The 23,202-nt window shown below is 47.0% G+C and overlaps 1 protein-coding gene across 3 annotated transcripts in view; it reads left to right on the top strand.

The window, feature by feature from the left end:
- IL1RAPL2 (interleukin 1 receptor accessory protein like 2) overlaps positions 1-19,025 on the top strand; it is a 311,959-nt gene extending 292,934 nt beyond the window's left edge. For all 3 annotated transcript variants that reach the window (XM_081963804.1, XM_081963805.1, XM_081963806.1), the window contains 4 exons: positions 644-789; positions 5,517-5,660; positions 8,105-8,275; positions 17,117-19,025. In XM_081963804.1, the coding sequence (XP_081819930.1) occupies positions 644-789; positions 5,517-5,660; positions 8,105-8,275; positions 17,117-17,817 (1,162 nt within the window). In that variant the 3' untranslated portion in view covers positions 17,818-19,025. The remainder of the gene's footprint in view (positions 1-643; positions 790-5,516; positions 5,661-8,104; positions 8,276-17,116) is intronic.
- The last annotated feature ends 4,177 nt before the right edge of the window (positions 19,026-23,202 follow it).

The following is a 23,202-nucleotide window of genomic DNA, read 5'->3' as shown; positions in this document are numbered from 1 at the left end:
TCCCCAGAGTACTGAGTCTTCGTGAAGGTTCTGACCCAGCTCCCCAAACACCACAAACCCTCTGAGGTGAACCTCCGCCCCCTGCCTTTGATCCCCAGCAGTGACTCTTCCATCCCAAGGACCGGCCCATAGATTTCCACTCCTCTCCTCTCCTTTGCCTTCTGTGCATCCACGCATCAGGCACTGGACCCAGCTGTTCCTCCTCTTCCTCATCAGTCACCTCCAGACTTGGGGGCTGTTGACTCTCCAACTGAGGGCTGACGGACGGCCCAGAATCTGCCTCTCTCTCTCTCTCTCTCTCTCTCTCTGCCAGCTCCATTCCAGAGGTGGGTTCCTATTGATTCGGTCCTGTTTGGCCAAGTAGGTGGTAACTCAGCCTGCCATGCCCTGGAACCAGTTCTATCGTTGTGGCGCCGTCTTGATTTTTGGTTCTGTGCAAAAGATTTTGAGCACCGAACCGGCAGTAATGCCGACAGCCCCCACCCCTGCTCCATTCCCTCTTCTCCCTGGGAGCTCTCAGGCTGCCTTGAGGCTGAGTCCCACGCCCCCTCCTCCCCCTCCTCTGATTCGGCCGGCCACAACAGTATCTCGTCTATCCTTGTCCTGCTGACGAGCCCTCCAATGTTTTTCTGTTTTCTTTCAGGCTGCTCAGAGAGCACCTTGGAGAAAAAATTGTGGAGTTAACATTAATCTTTGACATTGTGAAAGAAGCAGACCTGGCCAATTACACGTGCCACGTCGAAAACAGAAATGGGAAGAAACAGGCGAGCATCATTCTGAGAAAACGAGGTATTTTTCTTTCTTTTCTTTTCTTTTTTCTCATTCCTGTCCCCATCAGCATAGCTGTGAGTTCTGAAGAAATGAAGGGGTCTATTTTCCCATCCTGAAAATTTATGTATTATATTCCTTCCGGAATTGAGTGGGCTAAGAAATGAAATGTGGTCAAATCACTCTTGTGCACTGGTGAGGATTTTAGTTTTTCTGCTGGTGTCCTATACTCAGTTTTCAAGAATTGGGGACTACACTTCCTATTGTCACTCGTCATTTGCAATGGGGGTTGAGGGTGCTGTCAGAAGTTTTTCAAGTGAGGTATGAAAATGGGGGCTAAGGTTCCTCTGGAGGCTCATAAAGATGCGGGGGCAAAAATGTGGACCCTCAATTGTTTCTATGTTGAGGTTGAGGAGAAAATGAAAGGATAAAGTGGGCACCTGAAGTCTTGCATATGCCTAAGACATTCCTTGACTGGTGTACGAGAAGAGGCAGAGACTGTGGATGGAGTCAAGAGAGGACTCTGCCTAGAATCATTACGTGCTCACCTGCTCTCCAAGTCCAACCCCTCTTGAATTCCATCGACTCTTGTTTAGAGCAAATTTAGGGCTGGCCATTAGTTTACTAGGTTCTTGTGTGAGCAATAAATCAGCTTAACTGGAACTTGGATAGAATCAAGATCAGGTGAAGTGTTAGTACCACTTTATCAGGCCTTGGTAAGGCCACAATTGGAATACGGCATCCAGGTTTGGTCACCACGATGTAGAAAAGATGTGGAGACCCTAGAAAGAGTGCAGAGAGGAGCAACGAAGATGATGAGGGGACTGGAGGCTCAAACATATGAAGAACGGTTGCAGGAACTGGGCCTGGCTAGTCTAGGGAAGAGAAGGACCAAGGGAGACATGATAGCAGCATTCCAGTATTTGAGGGGCTGCCACAAGGAAGAGGGAGTCAAACTATTCTCCAAGGTACCTGAGGATAAAATAAGAAGCAATGGGTGGAAACTAACCAAGGAGAGAAGCAACCTAGGACTAAGGAGAAATTTCCTAACAGTGAGAACAATTAATCAGTGGAACAGAAGTTGCCTCCAGAAGTTGTGAATGCCCCAACACTGGAAGCTTTTAACAACTGATTGCTGATTTCAATTCTTGGAAGCCAGAGGTTGGTTATAAGATGGGCAGCTTTATAAACGCATCAATCAATCAATCAATCAATCATCATCATCATCTTTTGAGGACCACATAGTCCGTTGTGGGGCAGGGTCTGGGCAACTGAATGGAGCTGAATGTTTACTGGCTGGATTCCCTTCCTTTCGCCAAATCAATCAATCACTAAAATAAGAGAGCCTTCTACAAGCTACTATTAAACAATGGCTGAGTGCCATATGCAAAATTAAAATCACTAAAAAGACCCGGAAGGGGTCCCATTGTGTTCAAATTCTTCCTTTCTATTCAACTGAAGGGTTAGACATCTTCCTTCAGACCACAGGATTTTCTTCTTAGCATCTTCCACAGGCTCTTGGGACTGGGGTTTTTTCCCCCCTTCTTTCCTTTAAACCTGCCTGGTCAATTTATAAAAAATGATTTTTCTGCCACTTCCCATGCTGTCTGAACATGCTTTCTTTGTCGGAGAACACGCTGAGTGCAAAATCAGAGCCTTGTTAGGTGTTTTAGATTTTGCTCAATCCATAGGAGGAAATTGGTTTGACTGTCAGTAGGCAAGAAACTAAGGGGGGGGGGGTGTTTGGAATTAACGACCTGTTTGCATGCAAACGCATGTCTGGGATTGAGCCCAGGAGTTGCATGAAAAGTAATTTATGGAGGGAAAATTTACAACGGAGATGGTATGGCAGGATCCAAAGAGATATTTAACTCTTTCCCTCATCAAATCTTCTCCGAGCTGGTTCTTTGCTCCCCTGCACAGTTCCAACTCAGATGTGATGTATGCCAGGCCTCTTAAGCATGCTGTTGTGGCCCACCAGTGGCCAATGGAACTGGCAGCAGACTCGGACAGTGAGGAGGTTGGGGAGGAACCTGGGCCAGTCCTGGAGTCTGGGGAAGTCTCTGATGAGGGCTCTGTGTCGGAGGCAGAGAGGAGGCCAGAGCCGTCTGACAGTTATCAGCTGCCTTCAGAGTCAGATATCAATGAGACAGAAGAACAGCTGGAGCCTGTTCCAAGTGTGCGCAGGCGCAGAGCTGCCAGGCGAAGGGAACAGCTCAAGAACAGGGGTCAACTTGGGAGTCAGGCCACAGGTGGACGATGAATGGCCCCTCCCATATGGAATAAAGAGCGAAAGGGGAGTGGAGTTTGCAGGAGGCAATTAGTTCACTTAATTGGTTCGTGACACTTCAAGACTCCTTGCCAAGTTTTGCAGATATCAGCCTGGCAGCTCTCCAAACCAATAAGGTCTGTGACTGTAAATCCTGTGCACTGAACTGGCAGTAATGCCTGGAGCAACTCACCCCTGGGTCCAGTGACATGAGGGATCCTTTAATACTCACGGTGGAGAATTGGGGTTTGTTCTGAAGCTGGATGGGTGGGGGGAGAGGGGCACTACCTCACGAATCCTAAACATTGGAGCTTCAACACAGTGTCTGTTGTGTACTCTAGAATATTGAAGTATTGGTGGATAAAAAAATCTTGGTGGCCTACTCATGCTGTAGAAGTGGGAACATCCACCAGTTTCTAGGCTGTGATTAGAGAAAACCAAGGGGCTGGACAAGAATTCTCAATCAGTGGTCAGCTGGTCACAGAAGACAGCTGATATACCTCCAAAGAGCAGGAGGTTAAAGACACATCTGCTGGAAGCAGGCTCCCTAGCTTAACTGTGCCTTGTCTGACATCACCATCCGGGGATCCCAAGAAGCTTTAGATCAGAAAATAGGCACCAGGTGAAATCTCCATGTTCTTCCAAATTCCCGCTTTATTGATCTGAAGGTGCACCTTATTCCATGACATTTCACTGACAAGTCAGTGAATTCCAACCATAAATTGCAGGACCCAAAAAGCTTTCAAGAGGAAAAGTTAACCGTGAACTTCAACAGCGAGTAAAGCTGTGTAAAGTTTAGAGTGATGTTGAATGATATATAAACTCACTCACGGGCCCATCCAAGTTGGAGAAGCGTTATATTTCCCCTTTTGATTCTTGACAGTGTCTGAGTTTTATGCCTTTCGCATTGCTTATTTATCATGGCAATAAATACCGGTGCCGAGATAGAGCATAAATTAATTTATCTTTTCAATGTCTCATAGCATTCTTCTGGTTTCTTTAAGAGGTGGATGAACTAGGAAGCAAGATTAAGAATGTCCCCGGTTATGGGGAACGGCCCCTGTGCAAGGATGACAGGCAAATTCATGAAGTATTCCATATTTTTTTTTCTGGACGTGGTGGCTCAGTGGCTAAGACTCTGAGCTTGTCGATCAGAAAGGTTGGCAATTTGGCAGTTCGAATCCCTAGTGCTACGTAACGGAGTGAGCTCCCGTTCCTTGTCCCAGCTTCTGCCAACCTAGCAGTTCAAAAGCACGTAAAAAATGCAGGTAGGAAAATAGGGACCACCTTTGGTGGGAAGGGAACAGCGTTCTGTGTGCCTTCAGCATTGAGTCATGCCAGCCACATGACCACAGAGATGTCTTCGGACAGCGCTGGCTCTTCGGCTTTGAAACGGAGATGAGCACCGCCCCCTAGAATCGGGAATGACTAGCGCATATGTGTGAGGGGAACCTTTACCTTTATGAGACAGGGTCTCAAACGATATGCCAGTCTGTTAATGAGTGTCTCCCATGGCATTGAGCTATGGTTGTCATGAATCATATTGACTTTCCACAGTTGGGTGCTGGGAACAAGAAGTGTGTTAAATTGGGGGAATGGGGTTGAGAACATTTTCACAATCCCCCTTTTCTGGTGCACTGGGGAGTTTTGAAAAGCATTTCCATGACCCCATTCCCTTTGGTGCTACTCTGCTATTAGTCATTGTGGAAAGGGTTTTTGACTCCAAAGAATGTGAAAATAATTTGGGTGGGTGGTGAGTGAGACTCTGAAAGATCTGAAAGAAGATTTTTGGATGAGTTGCAAAATGTTTTGAAAGGGAATAAACCAAGAAAGTCCAGTCGCCATTTGGAAAAGAAAAGAAAAAAAAGCACCTTTGGGCCAACCATGACTGGATGATTGAGAATCTCTGTAGACCTTCTTTTGAGTCAAGTTTGACTCTTGGCAAACTTTGTGGATGTATGCATGGAGTTCACGTTGGAACAGTTGGCTATTGTCTTCTTCTAATATTTTCTTTTCAGTTTCCCAAGTTTGGAATTCCTTGGTAGCCCCATCCAAATCTCAGTTATGCCTGATCTTAAGTTCTAAGCCCAGAAAAGATCGGCTAAGTCTGGGGGGCCCACGGGGTGCTTAGATCTGGCCTGTGGGGTTGTCCAGGAAACAGCAAAGGGCCAGCCCACGGGGCTTCTGCCAGCAAAAACGCTGCCTAGGAGGCCTGCGGGCGGCTCTCCTGAGCTCCGTTTTCACTCGCGGAGGGTTGAAGGAGGCCATCGCAGCATAAAACGGAGCTCTGGAGCCCGTTTTCACTGGCAGAGCACTCAAGCCCCCACAGGTGCCCACAACATGAGTGACGTCGAGCTGGCCACACACACCCTGGCCTCCCAAGGTCAAATACAACCCTGATGTGGCCCTCAATGAAATTGAGTTTGACACCCCTGGGCTAAGTCATTCCATTTCCTAACTTATTCTTGTCTTATTCTAGATCTGATCTCCAGAATTGAACTTGCTGGAGGTTTGGGAGCAATATTTCTCTTACTGGTGATACTCATAACCATCTATAAGTGCTACAACATAGAGCTGATGCTGTGCTACAGGCAGATGTTTGGAGGCGATGAAGCCACGGATGGTGAGTAGACTTCTGAACAGCTTATCCAGTGCCCCTGATGTGGACCAGCCACTGAAAGTATCATCTGAAGTAAGAGAAGCTCCATCAATGGAGGAAGCTGGAGAAGGACTATCGCTCTTCAGATCTTGCTGAAATGCAATACCAGCCCTGGCCAGTTTGGTTTAGCGGTTAAGGCACCAGGCTAGAAAGCAGGAAACTGTGTTCAAGTCCCACCTTAGCCATGACTTTGATCACCAGGAGATGGTGAGTTCTAGTCTCGCCTTAAGCATGATAACGAGTTGGGTGACTCTGGGCCAATCAGCAGGAGATGGTGAGTTCTACTCCCACCTTAGGCGTGAAAGCCAACTAGGTGACTAACAGTCCTTCTCTTTTAGCCCAGTTCTACCAAGGAGAAAAGAAATGTTGCACCTTCCCCAAATCCGATCATTCACAGCCAGATGTCCTTCATGCAAATTAAGGGAATTGCCATAATTTGAAAAACAGGAAAGGACAAGCCGGATTCCAATTTAGTCTTTCTGAAGTCCTTGGTGCTGTCTGAGCTTGGTTGTTTTGTGGCAGATATTTTGTTGCCCATCCAGGTAACATCAGTGCTAGTGAATGTGGGGGTTTGCTCCCTCTTTAAGATCAAAACGTATCATCTCCAGCAACCAACATCCAGAGAAGCAGGGACTAACACCAGACAAACTATCAAGCAGAGAACAATACCCTAATCAAGGAACTACCAAGAAGAAAATCACACAAATATTGCTTTGGCCAGCTACCATACGGGGAGCAAACCTCATACCCCATTTCTACACTGATGATGTTACCTAGTTGGATAATGAAATGTCTACAAGGAGGGGAGGGGGAGGGAACCAAGCACAGAGAGCACCAAACACCTCACAATTCAACTTTGAGCTACAACCCTTCTCTGCTATTTAACAGTTCCTGAGTCAGAAACAAGTGATTGTTTGAATTGATTTTCAGCGGTTTCTTAAACACACACAACTTCAGTTGTTTGTAGAGAATTGATGCTTTATAAGTGGGCTGTCCTTTTGACTTCACTGCATTAGCGGTTTGATCTTCGTTCTCTAGAAGTCGCAGGAAATTAAATCATTCTAAGGATCTTCAGTCACAACCTTTCCTTTCCTCAATAGACTTGCGGTTCTAGGAGATGATATAAAATGTGATGTCTCTGCATAAAAATGGGCTGTGATAAATATACCTGAAAGGTACACACCAAGCATTCAGATGGACTATATCAGCTTATCTCTACCATTAATATGAACAATTGTTTCAGGGGTATTGTTTTACTGCCTTACATTTGCTGCTTGTTTCATTTGTGATGAAAACTCAGAAGTGTAAGGGCTACTTGGCCCTTGGTTGACTTTGTAGGAAGAGAGTTGTGTTAGCCTACAGTGGCAAAACATCAGGAGGGATCCGGTAGCAGATTTTCTGACAGGTGTAGCTCATTTCTTCAGGTGTTTCTGCAGAAATGCTCCGTGCATCTGCCGAAGGGGCCTGCAGCTCCTGAAAGTTGATGCTTATTAATCAAATGTGTCTGTCAGAAAAGGTGCTGTCACAGGGATAGCTAACCTTTTTGGCGACGAGTGCCGAAAGCGGGTGTACGCATACCCATAATGCAATGTACATGCTCCCTGTGCGCCCCACCCCCTGTGCATGTGCACATGACTCCCATGTGTGCCCTGCCACGCCCCCACACACACGTGACCCACCATGCATGCGCCTCACCCTCCCATGCATGTATGTTCATCTCCCGCTTGCACCCCCCCCCTTGTGCAGCAGGGATCTGAAAATCAGCTGGCTGGTGGGAGGCGCGCGTGCATGCATGTCAAAACTGAGCTGGAGTGATGGCTTGCATGCCCACGGAGAGGGTTCTGTGTGCCACCTGTGCTATCGGCCATCCTGCTGCTATCGGTTCCCTCCTGCGTTGTCTCCTTGTGTGACGGAATGGGCAACTGGAGAAAGAGTGGGGGAGAATCCTACCATAACCATCATGGTTTCCCACAGAGGAGGCAGAACATTCCAGAGGGGGTCCCAAAACAAGAGACTGGTTAGTAAGAAGAGGTTCAGAGTAGCTAGACTCAGGGTTTATCTATTTAGTTAGAAGGTTGTAACTTTAGTCTGGCAAGATTATGTCCATTCGGTATAACTAAATAAGGAGCTGGAGTCAAGCGGATGTGACTGAGCTGTTCTTTGGCCTTGGGATCCTGGCATCTTGAACCGCGGCTGAATGATAAACCTAGACTACTCCATATCCCTAGTTCTGCCTCCAAGATGCTTCTATATAACTCAATGCTTAAGAAACATTGCTTGACCCAGAACTACCTATTGCAGTTGTTGGACGGTGAAGGCATTCAGACATGCCCACATGCGCAAATCGTTTTAACCGTGGGGAGAACTTCTCTTCCTTCCCCTCCCAAGACCTGTGGTTTTATTTGCAGACAACAAAGAATATGACGCCTACCTGTCGTACACAAAAGTCGATCCTGACGCATTAGACCGTGACAACCGGGAGGAAGAACAATTTGTCCTTGAAATCTTGCCAGATGTGCTGGAGAAGCAATATGGATATAAGCTCTTCATACCAGACCGGGACCTGATCCCAACTGGGAGTAAGTACTGATCCACTAAAGGTTTGAGACTCCTTCTTAAATGTCTCTCACCCTCACCCCTGCAATTTATAGCAAGATGCTTCAATAATTCTGGAAAAGATAGCGATTGGGTTCTCATAGTGGTGGGATTCAGCTGGTTCGGGCTGGTTTGGGCAAACCGGCTATTAAATTTCTGGCTGCCCCCCCTCCTGCCCCCCCCTTTCAAGGAGTCCCCCCCGCGCCCCGTTTTTGCTCCCAGGAGGCTGCAGTGAGGCCTACCCGACCCAAAATGGGGGGAGGGGAGAGCCTGTGGCCCATTTTTGCTACCAGTAGGGTGCAGGAGGCCGAGTGCTGCCTGTCACACCGCCTGGCCATGCCCACCCAGCCAGTTATTAGGACAGAGACCGGTTGTTAAATTGTTTGAATCCCACCACTGGGTTCACACACAGCATCCCGAACTTTTGTTTGCTCAGGGTTTAGGTGGAACCAGTCACCATAGGAGGTCAGTCATGATTTGTGTCTCCTTTGGCTGCTGGGCCAGTCACCATCAGTAATGGAATGCAGGCTTGCACCAGACCCTAGAGCACATTTACAAACCCTAGTAGGGCAAAAGATGAAGCCCAACCCAACCAGTCACATTCTGGATTCGCCCAATGTGCGAAACACACTGTTTGATGGCAAAGACGCAGGGCCAGCGCCGTCTGTTAATATTTTCACTCGGCATAGTTCCACCTAATCGTCATGAACGAATCCAAATTAAAGCAAAGGATCAGGTACATAACTGCACGCCACCTACAGCTGTTAGGAGCTGTGTCTGTGTGAGGGTGGTGGGGGTTCAGAGATTTGATTTTGTGCACAGCTGGTGTTGTTCTGAGCTTGCTTTTAAAAGAAGGGAGCAGAATCAAAGACTTTTAAAGTCAATACAGGAAGAGAACAAATGCTTTCGATGAATCAGCATCCTCACAGGTGCTTCCAAAGGCAGGCTTGCATTTTCTTTCTCTGTCCATCTGTCACGCAGACGTGCCAACAAAAATCTCCATCATTGTCATTTCAGAGAGTCATTAAGCATCATCAAAAATAATGTGCTACCTGACACGTTGGGTTTTTTAAAAACTGTATCTATATCTCTATATCTGGCAGCTCAGCATAGTACTGCCTCCTTCCTTCCTTCCTTCCTTCCTTCCTTCCTTCCTTCCTTCCTTCCTTCCTTCCTTCCTTCCTTTCCTGCCTTGCAAAACCGAGATGATTCATATAGTTTTGAGCAGATTTGATGCTTTCGTGCAGAAGATTAAGGAATGCTTAATCACCCGCTAATGATGATGGTGCAGAATATCAATGGGAACTGAGGACTGGTTCCATTCCAAGCCGGCTTGGGTTTTGCAACCCATAGAAGCTCCTGGATCTGGCAGGGAAAGGCAACTTGGGATGCTGCTGAAATACTCGCTCCGGTTGTTCACATTAAATGCTTCTTTGATTGGCTTTCACCCGGAGCAATTAAGACGAAAGCATATTCTCAGAGGAAACACGTCTCTTAAAGCCAGAGAATGAGAACAATTCATAGAATAGAGCTACTGTGGGGAGTTGTGTGTGTGTGTGTGTGTGTGTGTGTGTGTGTGTGCCATGTTTCCTAGATGGTTCTTGGCCTGGGCTTGGTGGCCCCAGGAGAGGAGAAGAGTGAAAAACTTAGGAACTGCCTCCAGAAGTTGTGAATGCTCCAACACTGGATGTTTTAAGAGGATGTTGGATATCCATTTGTCTGAAGTGATGTAGGGTTTCCTGCCTAAGCAGGGGGTTGGACTAGAAGACCTCTAAGGTCTCCTCCAACTCTGCTATTCTAACTTCCTGGGGTGAGAGTATCAGGCTAGTATTTTGCATAGCAATAGCAACAGCACTTAGACTTATATACAGCTTTGCAGTGCTTTACAGCCTTCTCTAAGCGGATTATAGAGTCAGCCTCTTGTCCCCACAATCTGAGTCCCCATTTTACCCACCTTGGAAGGATGGAAGGCTGAGTCAACCTTGAACCTGGTGAGATTCGAACTGCCAAATTGCAGGCAGCTGGCAGGCAGCAGAAGTTGCCTGCCGTACTGCACTCTAACCGCTGCGCCACCGGGCCGTTTATTGGCAGGGTGCTGTTTTGGGCTCACAGACTTAAGGGAAATTTTTTTTGCAAGGTCAAAGGAGAGACCGTAGAATCTGTTAATTCTTAAAATTGCCTGGAAAGTAGGTTTCTCGGAACTAGCCAACATTGTTAGAAGAACAAATGAAGAATCAGGGAAGACTGTGGTTCACATTTAGGCTAAATGATGGTTTATCCAGAACTGCTTGTTGAATCAACTGCAGTGCTTGGAGTTAGTGCATTGCACCCATCCCCAAAACATGTTTACAAACGTTGGTGTCTAATTCACCCATTCTGCTGAATCCCATTATGACATTACAAACATAGCTAAACATTTCCTGAGCAAAATCCTGACTCAAGTAAGAAGCCTGGACCAGCCTCTCATGTTATCTGGTGGGATAGTTCGTTGCCCAGAGCACATGGAAACAGAAACTATAATCAACTCAGTGGATGACAGCAACACGATTTAGGCATAGCGTCAAATTGGTTAGGGTAGATTTTGGTTGCGAAGGAAGGAAATGCAAGCAGTTTTGATTTACTGATGACCCCAGAATGGCAGACAACTCAATTCTCTCAGCAGAAGTTGGACATTCACTCCTCAGGGATCTTTGGATTCCTATGCGGACCGGGAGATCAGCCCCAGTGACCTAAATGACACTTTCCCATGATACAAGTCTATGGGGCCCCTGTCAACATTCTGCAGACCTCAAGGGCAAGATAGTGCTATCTGTACAATTTCCATATTTTGCACGACAACTCCCACAACCCCCTGCTGAGGAACACGCTGGTTGAGGCTGATGGGAGTTGCAGTCAACAACATCCAGAAGACATCAGTTTAGAGAGTTGTCGGGGGGGGGGGGGTTCAAAAATTGCAGCAACGGGTTCACTGCCCTTTTGCTGGGTGGGCGTGGCGTAGTTGGCCTCCTACACCACGGTGGGGTGGGGGCATTTTTTTGCCCTCCCGAGGCTCCGGAGGCTTTTTTCTGGGAGAGCAAAAGGTGCTTTTCCCGGGCTCCAGAGGCTGAGGCTGGAAACAGGGAAGTTTCTGGACTTTCGGAACCTCCGGTACGCCCATTTCCCCCCCCTCCCCAAGCCTCTGTGTGGGCCCCGCACTTACCTAGCATGATGAACGGGCTGCGTGGAGACTCCTGGGAGGGGCGGGAGGGGCCAGCCAGAAGTGGCATTTGGGGATTCACCAAAATGGGCAGAATCCTATCTACAGGATCTCCTGAACCAGGGCTGTTTTCCTGCCGGCATTACCACCGGCACCCGAAAAACGTGCTTGCGCATTTGCAGCTAAAAAGGTCTGTCAATGCACACAACATTCAAAAAGGGGAAAAAAACTACATTTTTTTCAATGAAGATTGTTCTGTGCATGTGCAGAACAGAAAATCAATATGGCAGCGCCCAGGAAAGATACTAGTAAGAATTCATATTAAATCCTACTTAGTGGCGATAAAAGTGGCAAAACGGCAACATTTTTCCGCTCTTATCGCGTCCGCAGATAACTGCCCATCCGCCCTGTTTAGGGTGACCCGCTCCTTACTTAACCAAGGAACTGGGAAAGACCCCTTGCAGGGTAGGGCTGAAGAATTTGTTCAGTATCTGCAGGATAAAATCACCCAGATCCGGACAGGCTTGGACTCTGACTGGGTAGATTCGAGTCGACGGGGATGAATCTTGTGGAGACAATCTAGGATGAGTTTGACCCTGTGACCCCCAAGGGCACGGACAGGATTATGGGGAGACTCAGTGCTTCCACTTGTGTGCTGGACCCATGTCCCTCTTGGTTAGTTTCGGCTTCCCGGGAGGTGACACGAGGCTGGCTCCAGGCGATTACCAACGCTTCATTGAGAGAGGGGTTCTTTCCCACTGCCTTGAAGGAGGCGGTGGTGAGGCCCCTCCTCAAGAAGCCTTCTCTGGACCCAACTTCTTTAGCCAACTATCGTCCAGTCTCCAACCTTCGCTTTGTAGCAAAGGTTGTCGAGAGTGTGGTAGCACGTCAGCTTCCCCAGAACCTGGATGAAGCTGCCTACCTGGATCCGTTTAAGTCGGGTTTCAGGCCCAGGTACAGCACAGAGATGGCATTGGTCACGTTGGTTGATGATCTCTGGTGGGCCCAGGACAGGGGCTGCTCCTCTGTCCTGGTCCTATTAGGCCTCTCAGCGGCTTTTGATACCATCGACCATGATATCCTACTGCGACGACTCGGGGGGTTGGGAGTGGGGGGCACCGTTTTACAGTGGTTCTCCTCCTACCTGTCAGATTGGTCGCAGTTCATGTTGACTGGAGGACAGGAATCGACCCTGAGGTGCGTCACTTGTGGGGTACCCCAGGGTTCGGTTCTCTCACCCCCTCCTGTTCAACATATATATGAAACCGCTGGACGAGGTCATCCGTGGTTTTGGGGTACGGTATCATCAATATGCTGATGATACCCAACTTTTCATCTCTACCCCAAACCACCCAAACGATGCCCTCGACGTGATGTCCCAATGCCTGGAGTCTGTGCGGATCTGGATGGGGAGGAACAGGCTCAAGCTCAATCCCTCCAAGACTGAGTGGCTGTGGTTTCCGTCATCCCGATTTGTACATCTTGTCCCATCTTTGACGATAGGGGGAGAAATTTTAGCCCCCTCAGAGAAGACTTGCAATCTGGGAGTCCTCCTGGATACGCGGCTTAGTTTAGAAAAACACCTGACGGCCGTGACCAGGGGGGCCTTTTACCAGGTTCACCTGGTATGTCACTTGCGCCCCTTCCTGGATCGGGATGCTCTGTGCACAGTCACTCATGCCCTCGTCCTTTCTCGCCTGGACTACTGCAATGCTCTCTACATGGGGTTGCCCTTGAAGAGCACCCGGAGGCTTCAGCTGGTCCAGAATGCGGCCGCCGGGTTATCATGGGGGTACCTAGGTGCTCCCATGTTACACCCCTTTTAGGTAGCCTGCACTGGTTGCCGGTTGTTTTCTGGGTGCGATTCAAGGTACTAATTATGACATTTAAAGCGCTCCATAGCTTAGGCCCAAGGTACCTGCGAGACCACCTACTGCCACCAGTAGCCTCCCACTGTCCAGTGCGATCCCACAGAGTTGGCCCCCTTAGGGTGCCGTCGGCCACAGTGTCAGCTAGCAACCCCCAGGGAGAGAGCCTTCTCTGTGGGAGCGCCTTCCCTCTGGACTGAGCTGCCCCCAGAACTTCGCATAATCCCCGACCCTTCCGATGCGCCCTAAAAAGTTGGCTTTTCCAGCAAGCCGGCCTGGCCTGAACAGAATAAAATAAACAATTAATTTAATTGTTAATTTTAACCTAATTTTTAAATTTTTATTGTTAATATTAATTGGGTTTGTTTTTGGATACTTTATTTAATTTCCTTTTTAACTTTTGTAATATGTGGGGGTTTTTTATGTTGTACGCCGCCCTGAGTCCTTTGGGAGAAGGGCGGCATATAAATCCAATAAACAAACAGGATAGAATCGGTTCGGGCGCATGTTACTACCTACTCGGCCGAATCGATCCGAACGGGTGGGAACCCACCTCTGGCCTGAACCTGTGCGAACCCCCAGCAGCTCACCCCTGGCCGTTGCCACCCTCACTTTGAAAGATATGTAGATGCCCCTGCAATGCAAAACCACACTACAAGGTAAAACAGAAGGAGGCTCTCTGCCCACCTAGCTGAGGCAGAGCCACATCTGGTGAAAGGCCTTTTGTTGACAGCTGTTTCTTGATTTCTTCGCCAGGAAGGAAAAAAATGGGTTTGACAGCTTCTGGTCATTAGGAAATGCCAGCGTGGTTGGGCTGTCTTGGGAGGTGTGGGGAGCGTGAATGTTCAGGCTGACGAACGTACCTGGCAATGGCGTTCCAGTTTCGGAGATTGAAAGTCAAAGCTGGCGGTCTGAAGATGCAGCAAACGGGAGCATTTTTGTGTGAAGGACTCGCTTACTAGCGTTCCGGGGGAAAGTTGCAGTATCCATTTTTTGCTCAGGATAAAAAAGGTGAAGGAGAATTGCAGGAGAATCCTTGACGTATGACCAGAGTTGAGCCCCACATTTCTGTCGCTAAGCAAGACAGTTGTCAAGTGATGTTTTGTGCCATTTCACTGTTGTCTTTCTGTTGCCACAGTTGTTAAGGGAATCCCTGCAGTTGTTGCAAAAACCAGACCCCAGGACGCTGCCACGGTCGTAAATATGCAAGCATCAGTGGCCCAGCGTCTGCATGTTGATCACATGACCCTGGGGAGGCAGCAACGGTCGTTAAGTGTGAACAATAGTCATGAGATGCTGTTGTAACTTTGAACAGTCACTCAACGGCCTGTTGTAAATTTGCTTCATGGCTTCTGTGTTTGCTCAACAACTGTTATAAAAACAGTCATAAAATCAGGTCGGGTCAGGTGATGCCTTGACTTATGTCTACAACAACTTACAGCTGTAATTACAGGCTCTATTACGGCCATAAGTCGAGGATTAGCTGTAATGGGGATGGAAGTCTGCAATCCAATATGCACTCATGTAGGAATTCGGCTCAATCCACGGGGAGACGAATGTAAGCTTTCTTGGACACTTTCTGACCCCAGTACTAGGGATTATACATCCACAAAGCCACAGCACACATATTTGTCCGAGTTCACAATGTCCCGTCTTTGTGATGTATTCCAGTTTTCCACCTCCTTACTCAGCTTTTGCTACTCCCCTGCTCTCTTGGGAAACAGGCATGGGAGAATCAGCACTTAGACTTATATTGGTATAAAACTCTAAGTGCTGATTCTCCCATACCTGTTTCACAGTGCTTTACAACCCTCTTTAAGCAGTTTACAGAATCAGCCTCTTGCCCCTCCAATAATCTGGGTCCTCATTTTACCAATCGCGCAAGGACAGAAGACTGAGTTGAGCTGGTCAGGATCAAACTGCTGTCAGTTGGCAGAGTCCAGCCTGCACCAGCTCCGTTGCTCTCTCGTAGGACAGAGCAGGCTTCGTAAGGGAGGCAAACGTCCACGTTGGATCTCCGGGGAGGAGCTGCATGGCAATCCTTGTCATCAGAAAGAGCAGATCAGTTCAGATCGTTTTGCATGCCATAAAGATTTTTTCTGCCCATTTCATTCAAACTGGAACGCAAAAGAGACAGAAGGATGCATTCGCACATACTGTGCCAAATGGGAACATCGCTTGCATGACAAGCCCTGATCGGCTCCAGATTCAGTAGAAAGGACCTGACCTTGATGAGACCTTCCTCTCCTCTCCTCTCCTCTCCTCTCCTCTCCTCTCCCCCTTCCCGTCACTTACATTTGATATACATTTGACTCTAGGGAGAAAGATGCCTGTACCCCAGTTAGGAATCTTCTCCATCTGTAACCTCCAAAACATTATTGTGTGTCTTCTCTGTGTGTCTCTGTGTGTGTCTTTGTGTCTGTGTATTTATCAACGTTGAAAGTTCTGGTCCATTATTTTCATTTTCTTTTTTGTTTTGTTTCTTTTTTTGGCCAACCCCACCCAACCCAACCCAGATGTTCATGGGATGAGTTCCATCTGGAACAACCCCTACAATGTGCTCTTTCTTCTGCAGGCTCTTCTTCCAACTGGTGCCCCTATCTTCCAATGGAAGGAGAGTTGAAAGAAGTAAGTAGAGTAGGATCTTGGCTAGGTTGTCTCACCGGGCGATCTCAAAGCGCTCAGCTGTCGAGCAAAATCTGTGCCTCCGAATCTTGTCGATAAATGACTGAAAGGGATATGCGTTCCTGGATCAAAAACAATTCAACCCAAACTCAGCTATCCATACCAGAAATCAAGACGTGTCTGCCATTTCCATAACGTATGTGGGTGAGAAATGGTCATTTGGCAATATGTAAATCCCTCAACTAGGCTTTCCCCAAGTTGGTGGACCTCCAGAATATGTTGGACTGCAAATTCCCAGTAGCTTCCATCTGACCATGTCCATACAATGCGCTGAGCCAAAATTCACAATATGACTGTGAACAGCACGTGAGGTTAAATCAAGGTCGTCTAGAGAGGGGGAGAACATGTTAATTTTAGTAGGGGGGCCGTTTGGAAGGGTGGAATGTAGAGATGTTCAGACCTGATGCAGAAACATCTTAGAGTCCTACCAGGTCAAGAAAATCCAATCTGCTGTCCATGCAGATGACTTTGTGATTATGGAAAGCCATGAGAGATACCCAGCATTTCTCCAACTCTTAGGAGTTCAGGTCAAGAAAAAGCTTTTTCCAAAGTTCTCCACTTATAGGCTTGTTGGCTGTTGGAATTAGACTCGATCCCCTGAGCTCAGTTGAAGGAGTGTTCAAGCCAGGGGTGGGATCCTCCTGGTTTAACAACCGGTTCGCCTGCCAGACACACACTGCACACACATGCGCAGGTTAGAGAAGACTATAGACTTCCGGATTACTGCTTGTGGAGGAAAACAGCTGAGGCGTAGCAATCCACTCTGCCACGCCACTCAGCAGAGAAGATAAAAGTAGGCAAAGGGCAGGGGCAAGTGGGCGGCTCCACTTGCTAGTGGGAGCGAACCAGTTCGCCCGAACCGATCCGAACTGGTAGAATCCCACCCCTGGTTCAGGCCCAGTGAAAACGAGGGACCTGGAGTTACCTTGACCATTTAAACTGTTGATGGCCCTGGTCAAGAAGGATCAATCTGTTCCCTTCTCTGCCCCCCCATTTTGATTGCAAAATTTTGTCTTTCTTTTTCTCTCTCTCCCGCAAGTATTTCTCTATTTTACTCTCCGTCTTATGATTTGCAGCCTATCTAGAAGATCTTGCCCGAGGTATAGAACAAAGCCGCCGTCTCCTGATCATCCTCACCCCAGATTACGTACTCAGACGTGGGTGGAGCATTTTCGAGATGGAGAACCGGCTCCATAACCTGCTCCTCAGTGGTGAGATCAAAGTCATTTTCATCGAGTGCCCCCACCTAAAAGGGAAAGTCAATTACCAAGAAGTGGAAGCCTTGAAGCACAGCATCAAAGTCTTCTCAGTCATCCCGTGGAAAGGACCCCCAAGCAACAAGCTGCATTCTAAATTTTGGAAACGTTTGCTCTATGAGATGCCGGCCAAGAAGAAAGAGGTGATCTTGCGGCGCCAAGTCCTGGATTCCGCCGAGCAGGGCCTCTTTGGGGACCTGCAAACAGTGCCTTCCATCGCGGTGACGGATACTTCGGCTACTTTGGTGTCCTCTCAGGCGGACTTGGGCGATTATCAGCCCGCCAACGCAGCCCAGATGAGACATTACTGCAGAGGTTACGAGTACAATGTGCAGTCCGCCACCCTCCCGCTGTCTGCCCTAAGCAGTAACCACCACACTTACTGCAATATACCCCTGACGCTTCTCAACGGGCAGCTACCGCTGAGCAGCAGCGTGAAGGATGTGCAGGACTTCCACAGAAACCCTCCTTTACTCCCCTTGTCCACCAGAGAACTGAGTTTCACCAGCGATATATGGTAGCAAAGATCTAGACTTCTTTTAGGCCGTCTTCGCAATGAGCCAGAATTCCTTAAAACGAAAAACGGAGAGAAAAATTACCTTTAAAAACCTACGTCATCAGGTGCCAAACTCTTTTTGCCAAGTCACAAAGTAACTCGCTTTTATACTTGAACCTCTCTTTGTTTACATTTACAAAATTATTAACAAGGGGGACGGGGGAAACTACTTTTTTAGCCAAGTTCTGAGTTTCCCGACTTTTAAATGTACAGAATGATTTGTGCTTTATTATAAAAAGAGAGAGAGAGAGAGAGAATGAGAAAGAGGGGATATGAGATCGAATAGTATTTTGAAGTAAGTTGAGAATGAGTTGACTTCAGATGCTATATACAATAGAGTAAGACTCCATATTTATATATACATATCTATCTGTCTGTCTATCTATCTATCTATCTATATATATTAGTACTTCAGAAGTTTAAATGGATTTTTTTTAAAAATAGAAAGGACTTAGGAAGCATACCCGTCATATGTGTGAAACACAAGTAGTAACAAAAAAAATAGAAGTCTCGCATTTTGAATTGTGCTAAAGGACCATTCCTGTCCAGGATGCCCTGCAGATCTTTCCGACAAGATTAACAAGCGCCATGTTGTTAGGGCAGAAGGACCAGGCAGAAGCAAGATGCTAAGCTCAGGTTTTGGCTGTGCAATCCCCACGGCTGAAAAGATGACCGTCCGCTCAACAATTATTTGTCGTTTTGTTCTCCGACTAATTCTTCATCGTTTGTGATGGTCGCCATTGTGTTTCTTCAATTCTTTAGGAAGTTGACTGCCCTTTAATTTTCTGTAAATTTGGGGGAAAGCGTGCATTCGTTCTGGTTTTCCGGGTGTCTTGGGAACTTCCTGTTGCATTTAACGTGCTGAGGATTACAACGTTGTTAAACAGTTTGCAGATTTGAACATTTCCTAATCTTCCCAGTTTGCATACTAAATGGTCATATAAGCATCTGCACAAGGTTGTTATTATTTGGGGCTTCTTTTTTCTTTCCAGATTTAATGGCGTTTGATGGAAAAAATGCCAGCCCAGAAAAGAGAGAAAGGAACAATACAAAACACACACATACAAAAAGCACAGCAATACTTATCAACAAAAGTGTTGAATTGTCATAATAACATTTGCATTGATAATCATCTAAAAACGACAGTAAGCATTTACTCTAATAAAAGGTTACTCAAGAGTGTGTCCCAGTTTCTGTCAGTTCTTACATTCCTGGAAAAATCAAAATTGCTCTTCAATTTATCATTCCAAACCATCATGCTTTTTATTCTCTTAGGACGTGGAAAAACCACCTGTTTGCTCAACATCTGTGTTACTTCTTTCATGTGTTTTTTTTCTTCTGACGTGGTGGCTCAGGGGCTAAGATGCCGAGCTTGTCGATCAGAAAGGTCGGCAGTTTGTAGTTCGGATCCCTAGCGCCGCGTAACGGAATGAGCTCCCATTACTTGTCCCTTTCTAATTTCTACCTCTATTCTGAATATTAATAACGCAAATGTTATATTGGTAGGAATTCTATTTCTAACCATCATCTCTTGCCCCTTTTAATCTTTTGATTCTTGTTGATTTTTGGAAGGTTGTCTATACCTTGGGATTTTGTATGAATTACCTTAATCAAACTCATCATTCCAGTAACCTTATAAATATTACCATTAAAATGGTTAACATTGGAGTATCTGCTCCACCAGGCCCATCACCAGGGTTCCTAATCAGAGCATCTATGATGAATTTTAGCTTGAGGGCATCAGTGGACAAGAGTTTTACCTGCTGGCAGCCACCTCTGTGTTAGATTGTGGTAGATTGGGTGCCACAGAGGCAAATTAATATGCACACCCAGCTGCCCACAATTTTGTAAAGGTGGCTCAGTGGCTAAGATGCTGAGCTGGTTGATCAGAAAGGTTGGCAGTTTGGCGGTTTGAATCCCTAGCGCCGCATAACTGAGTGAGCTCCCGTTCCTTGTCCCAGCTTCTGCCAACCTAGCAGTTCGAAAGAACGTAAAAATGCAAATAGAAAAACGGGAACCACCTTTGGTGGGAAGGTAATGATATTCCATGCTCCTTCAGCATTTAGTCATGACCACGGAGACGTCTTCGGACAGTGCTGGCTCTTGGGCTTTGAAACGGAGATGAGGACCATTCCCCCTAGAGTCGGGAACGACCAGCACATAGGTGCTAGGGGAACTTTAGGATTTTTTTTACACACAAGCATTTTTCTCCTCAGAAAAATTCCGGAACAAGAATCCCATTGTACGGCTTGGGAAAATAAAATGGTGTGGGCACACCATTTCTTTTTGACTGGAAAGCGCTATGGTATGTTATATTTATTTAATTAATATATTTATAGGCAGCCTTTCTACGCTCGGAGAATGTCTGAGGAACAGGCGCATTAACTTAGTTGCAACCAATAATTAATGAGTCTTAAATTGGCTTGCCGGGTTATTTGTCTCGTTGGTTTCTCTAGCATTTCTCATGAGTAATATAGTCTTAAAGGCTGGCTCTTTTTTTTAAAAGAAAAAGTAATTTTACAATATAGCATTTTTAAAAAGCCAAGACGGAGAACAATAAAGTCTCAAGCAATTTAAACAGATGGCAAGTTAAATTAAAATTGCTTTCCGCACTTAATGCTATGTCTCCCACAAAAAAAAATGGGGGGGGGGGAAATAAGACAGAAACAACTCTGTTCTTTATTACCTTGAAAAGGAATACCACATTTTATTCCAAAATAAGGAACAGTTCCTTAAACCATCCCACCCAAGGAACTTTGTGCCCCAGTTTTCTAGTGAAGAGTGAAGGAAGGGAGGAAGCCCACACGGCCCCGGCTCCCTTTTGAATGCCCCCCCTCCCTCCCAGTATTTCAACCATTGGTGCTTTTATGGAAGACAATATTTATGCTAAAGGTGTACATACCTCATAAATAGTTCTGGAGAGATGCTTTGGACCTCACCTGTCTATACCACTTTCCTCCCTTCCCCTTCCCTCCCCTCTCCTCTCTCCTGTCTATTCTTTTCCTTCTCCCTTTCTTCCTTTTCTATCCTTCTCCCTCCCCTCCTTCCTCCTTCTCCTTCCTTCCATCTGTCTGTCTTTCTTCCTCCCTCCCTCCCTCTCATCCCTCCCTCCTCCGTCTCTCCCTCCATCTATCTTCTTCCCTCCCTCCCTCCATCCGTCTTCCTTCCTCCCTCTCTTCCTCCCTCCCACACTCCTGCCTTCCCACTCATCCCTTCCTCCCTCCCTCCGTCTTCTTCCCTCCCAACCTCCCGCCTTCCCTCCCACCTCTTCCTCCCCCTCCCTCCATCTAACTCCCTCCCTCCCCCATCTCCCTCCCTCCCTCTGTCTTCCTCCGTCTCATCTTCCTCCCTCCCTCCCTCCCTTTCATCCCTATTGTCTGTCTTCCTCCCTCGCATGACCCTGAATAAAGAATACCGCTGCATTAAATTTCGATGAGCCAATTCTTTTGTGTAGCAACACCTTTAGCAGAACTCTGTGAGAAAAGAGGGGTTGCTTGAATAGAAGAAGAGGTGCCCTCACTTTCCCTCGGCTTTCTCAACTGGCAGCCAGCCGCTCTCTTGTAAACAACAGCCAACTCTCACAGAAGCAAAGAAACAAAGCTATACTTTCTGCATGACATGTGAAGAGCCAGAGTCTGAGAGGCCCAGGGCCCCCAGAACCCCCGGGAGGGTCCCACCACTTCCATCCATTTCCTTGCATGCTTCCTCTGAATCCCTGTTTTCCTGACCAGGAAATGAGCAGCTTCATTTGAAATCAAGGTGTTTCTTATTTTCTTAGTTAGTTAGATTTTTTTTAGGGCAAACTGGAGAATTTTGGATGTTTGTGATGTTTCTCCCCGCTCCCTCCCCAAGCTCAGCTTCTTTTTCTCTGCAATTGGGGCCCACGAGTGAGTTTAGATGATCCCCAGAAGTGAAATCAGATCGGATGGGTTTTAGCTTAAAGGCTGGGAAAATCTGAGAGTCAAACCCAACCTTCCTGTGGCCGAGGACTGTCCACGAACAAAGCCATGGTGGAGTCATCAAAAGTTTGACTCTTTTGCCTTTCTAGAAAACATCTTACGAGGCTTCCATTCCTGTCCGGTGGTGGTGGTGTGTGCTGACTCAAAGCCACCACACTCCTCATTCCCAAAACATGTGAGCCATGAAAGACGTCTGGCGAGGTGGAAAAATGCAAAGGCATGAGATCTGGCCATGTCTACTTCCCCTTAAGCGAGAGGGAAGGCTGGCTGGCTGGCTGGCTGGTTCTTATAAATTTCTCCAAAGAACTGGGTTAGGGGGCAAGCAGCATTACAGCCTGCAGATGGCAGAAGAGCAGAGGGGGAGAAGACGTGGGGCCAGAGTGAATCGGCCCAAGAGGAACCTGGGGCAGAAACCTCAGTTCTTTCAGTTGTCATTCTTCTGCAGGAAGAATGCTCAGGAGCTGCTTAAAGCCACCCTTGCTAATGTGTGTGTGAGAGAGAGACACCCTTTTGCAGAAGGTGCTGCTTTCAGTGGCTCCTCAGTTCTGCTTCTCGGATGTTGAGACTTATCAAAATAAATGGGCTCCGGGAGGGGGAGATATAATAGCAAGAAAATATGGGGAGAAGCCGAGGGAACGGCCAGGCTTTGAGGGAAACAACAGGCCCTCGGCTTATGTCAATGAAGTTCCTCTTCTAACTTCCCTTTCCTGCAGCCGACATCCTGAAGTGTTTAACACACGGGCATCTTTTCTTTCTTTCTTTCCTTCTTTCTTTCTTTCTCTTTCTTTTCTTTCTCTCTTCCTTTCTGCCTTTCTGCCTTCCTTCCTTCCTTCCTTCCTTCCTTTCTTTCTTTCTTTCTTTCTTTCTTTCTTTCTTTCTTTCCTTACCTACTTACTAACTTAAATTTGGTCTAATGTAGAGGCAGTTTGGTGTAGTTAAGGTGCTGGCTTAGAAAGTGGGAGGCAGTGAATTCTAGTCCTGCCTTACACATGAAAACTAGTTGGGTGACCTTGGGCCAATGACCAGGAGTTGAGTGTTGTGATTTCTGGTCCTGTCTTAGTCACGAAAGCCAGCTGGGTGACTTTTGGCCCACTCCCTCTTCCCACCCACCTCACAGGGCTCTTGCGAGGAAAATATGAGGAGCTTCGAAGAAGCGTTAAGCACATTCCCCACCTTGAGTTATTTATCAAGTAACACCACAATGGATTAAAAAAATAAATACAAATATAATGAATACAGGTGGGAAGACTTTCTTTAGGCCAACTCGTGACTCTTTCTTTCAAACTGGCTGTTCTTTAGTAGGGCCCAGGCTGAAGTTAAATGCTCAGAGAGTTGCTGTATGCAAAAAAAACAAAAAAAACAAACCCTTTCTCCTCTAATTTTAACTTCTC

Source organism: Natrix helvetica (assembly GCF_964273705.1).
Source record: "Natrix helvetica genome assembly, chromosome: 11".
NCBI lineage: Eukaryota > Metazoa > Chordata > Lepidosauria > Squamata > Natricidae > Natrix > Natrix helvetica.
The sequence above is the reverse complement of the archived record's forward strand: the minus strand, read 5'-3'. Positions and strand labels throughout refer to the sequence as shown.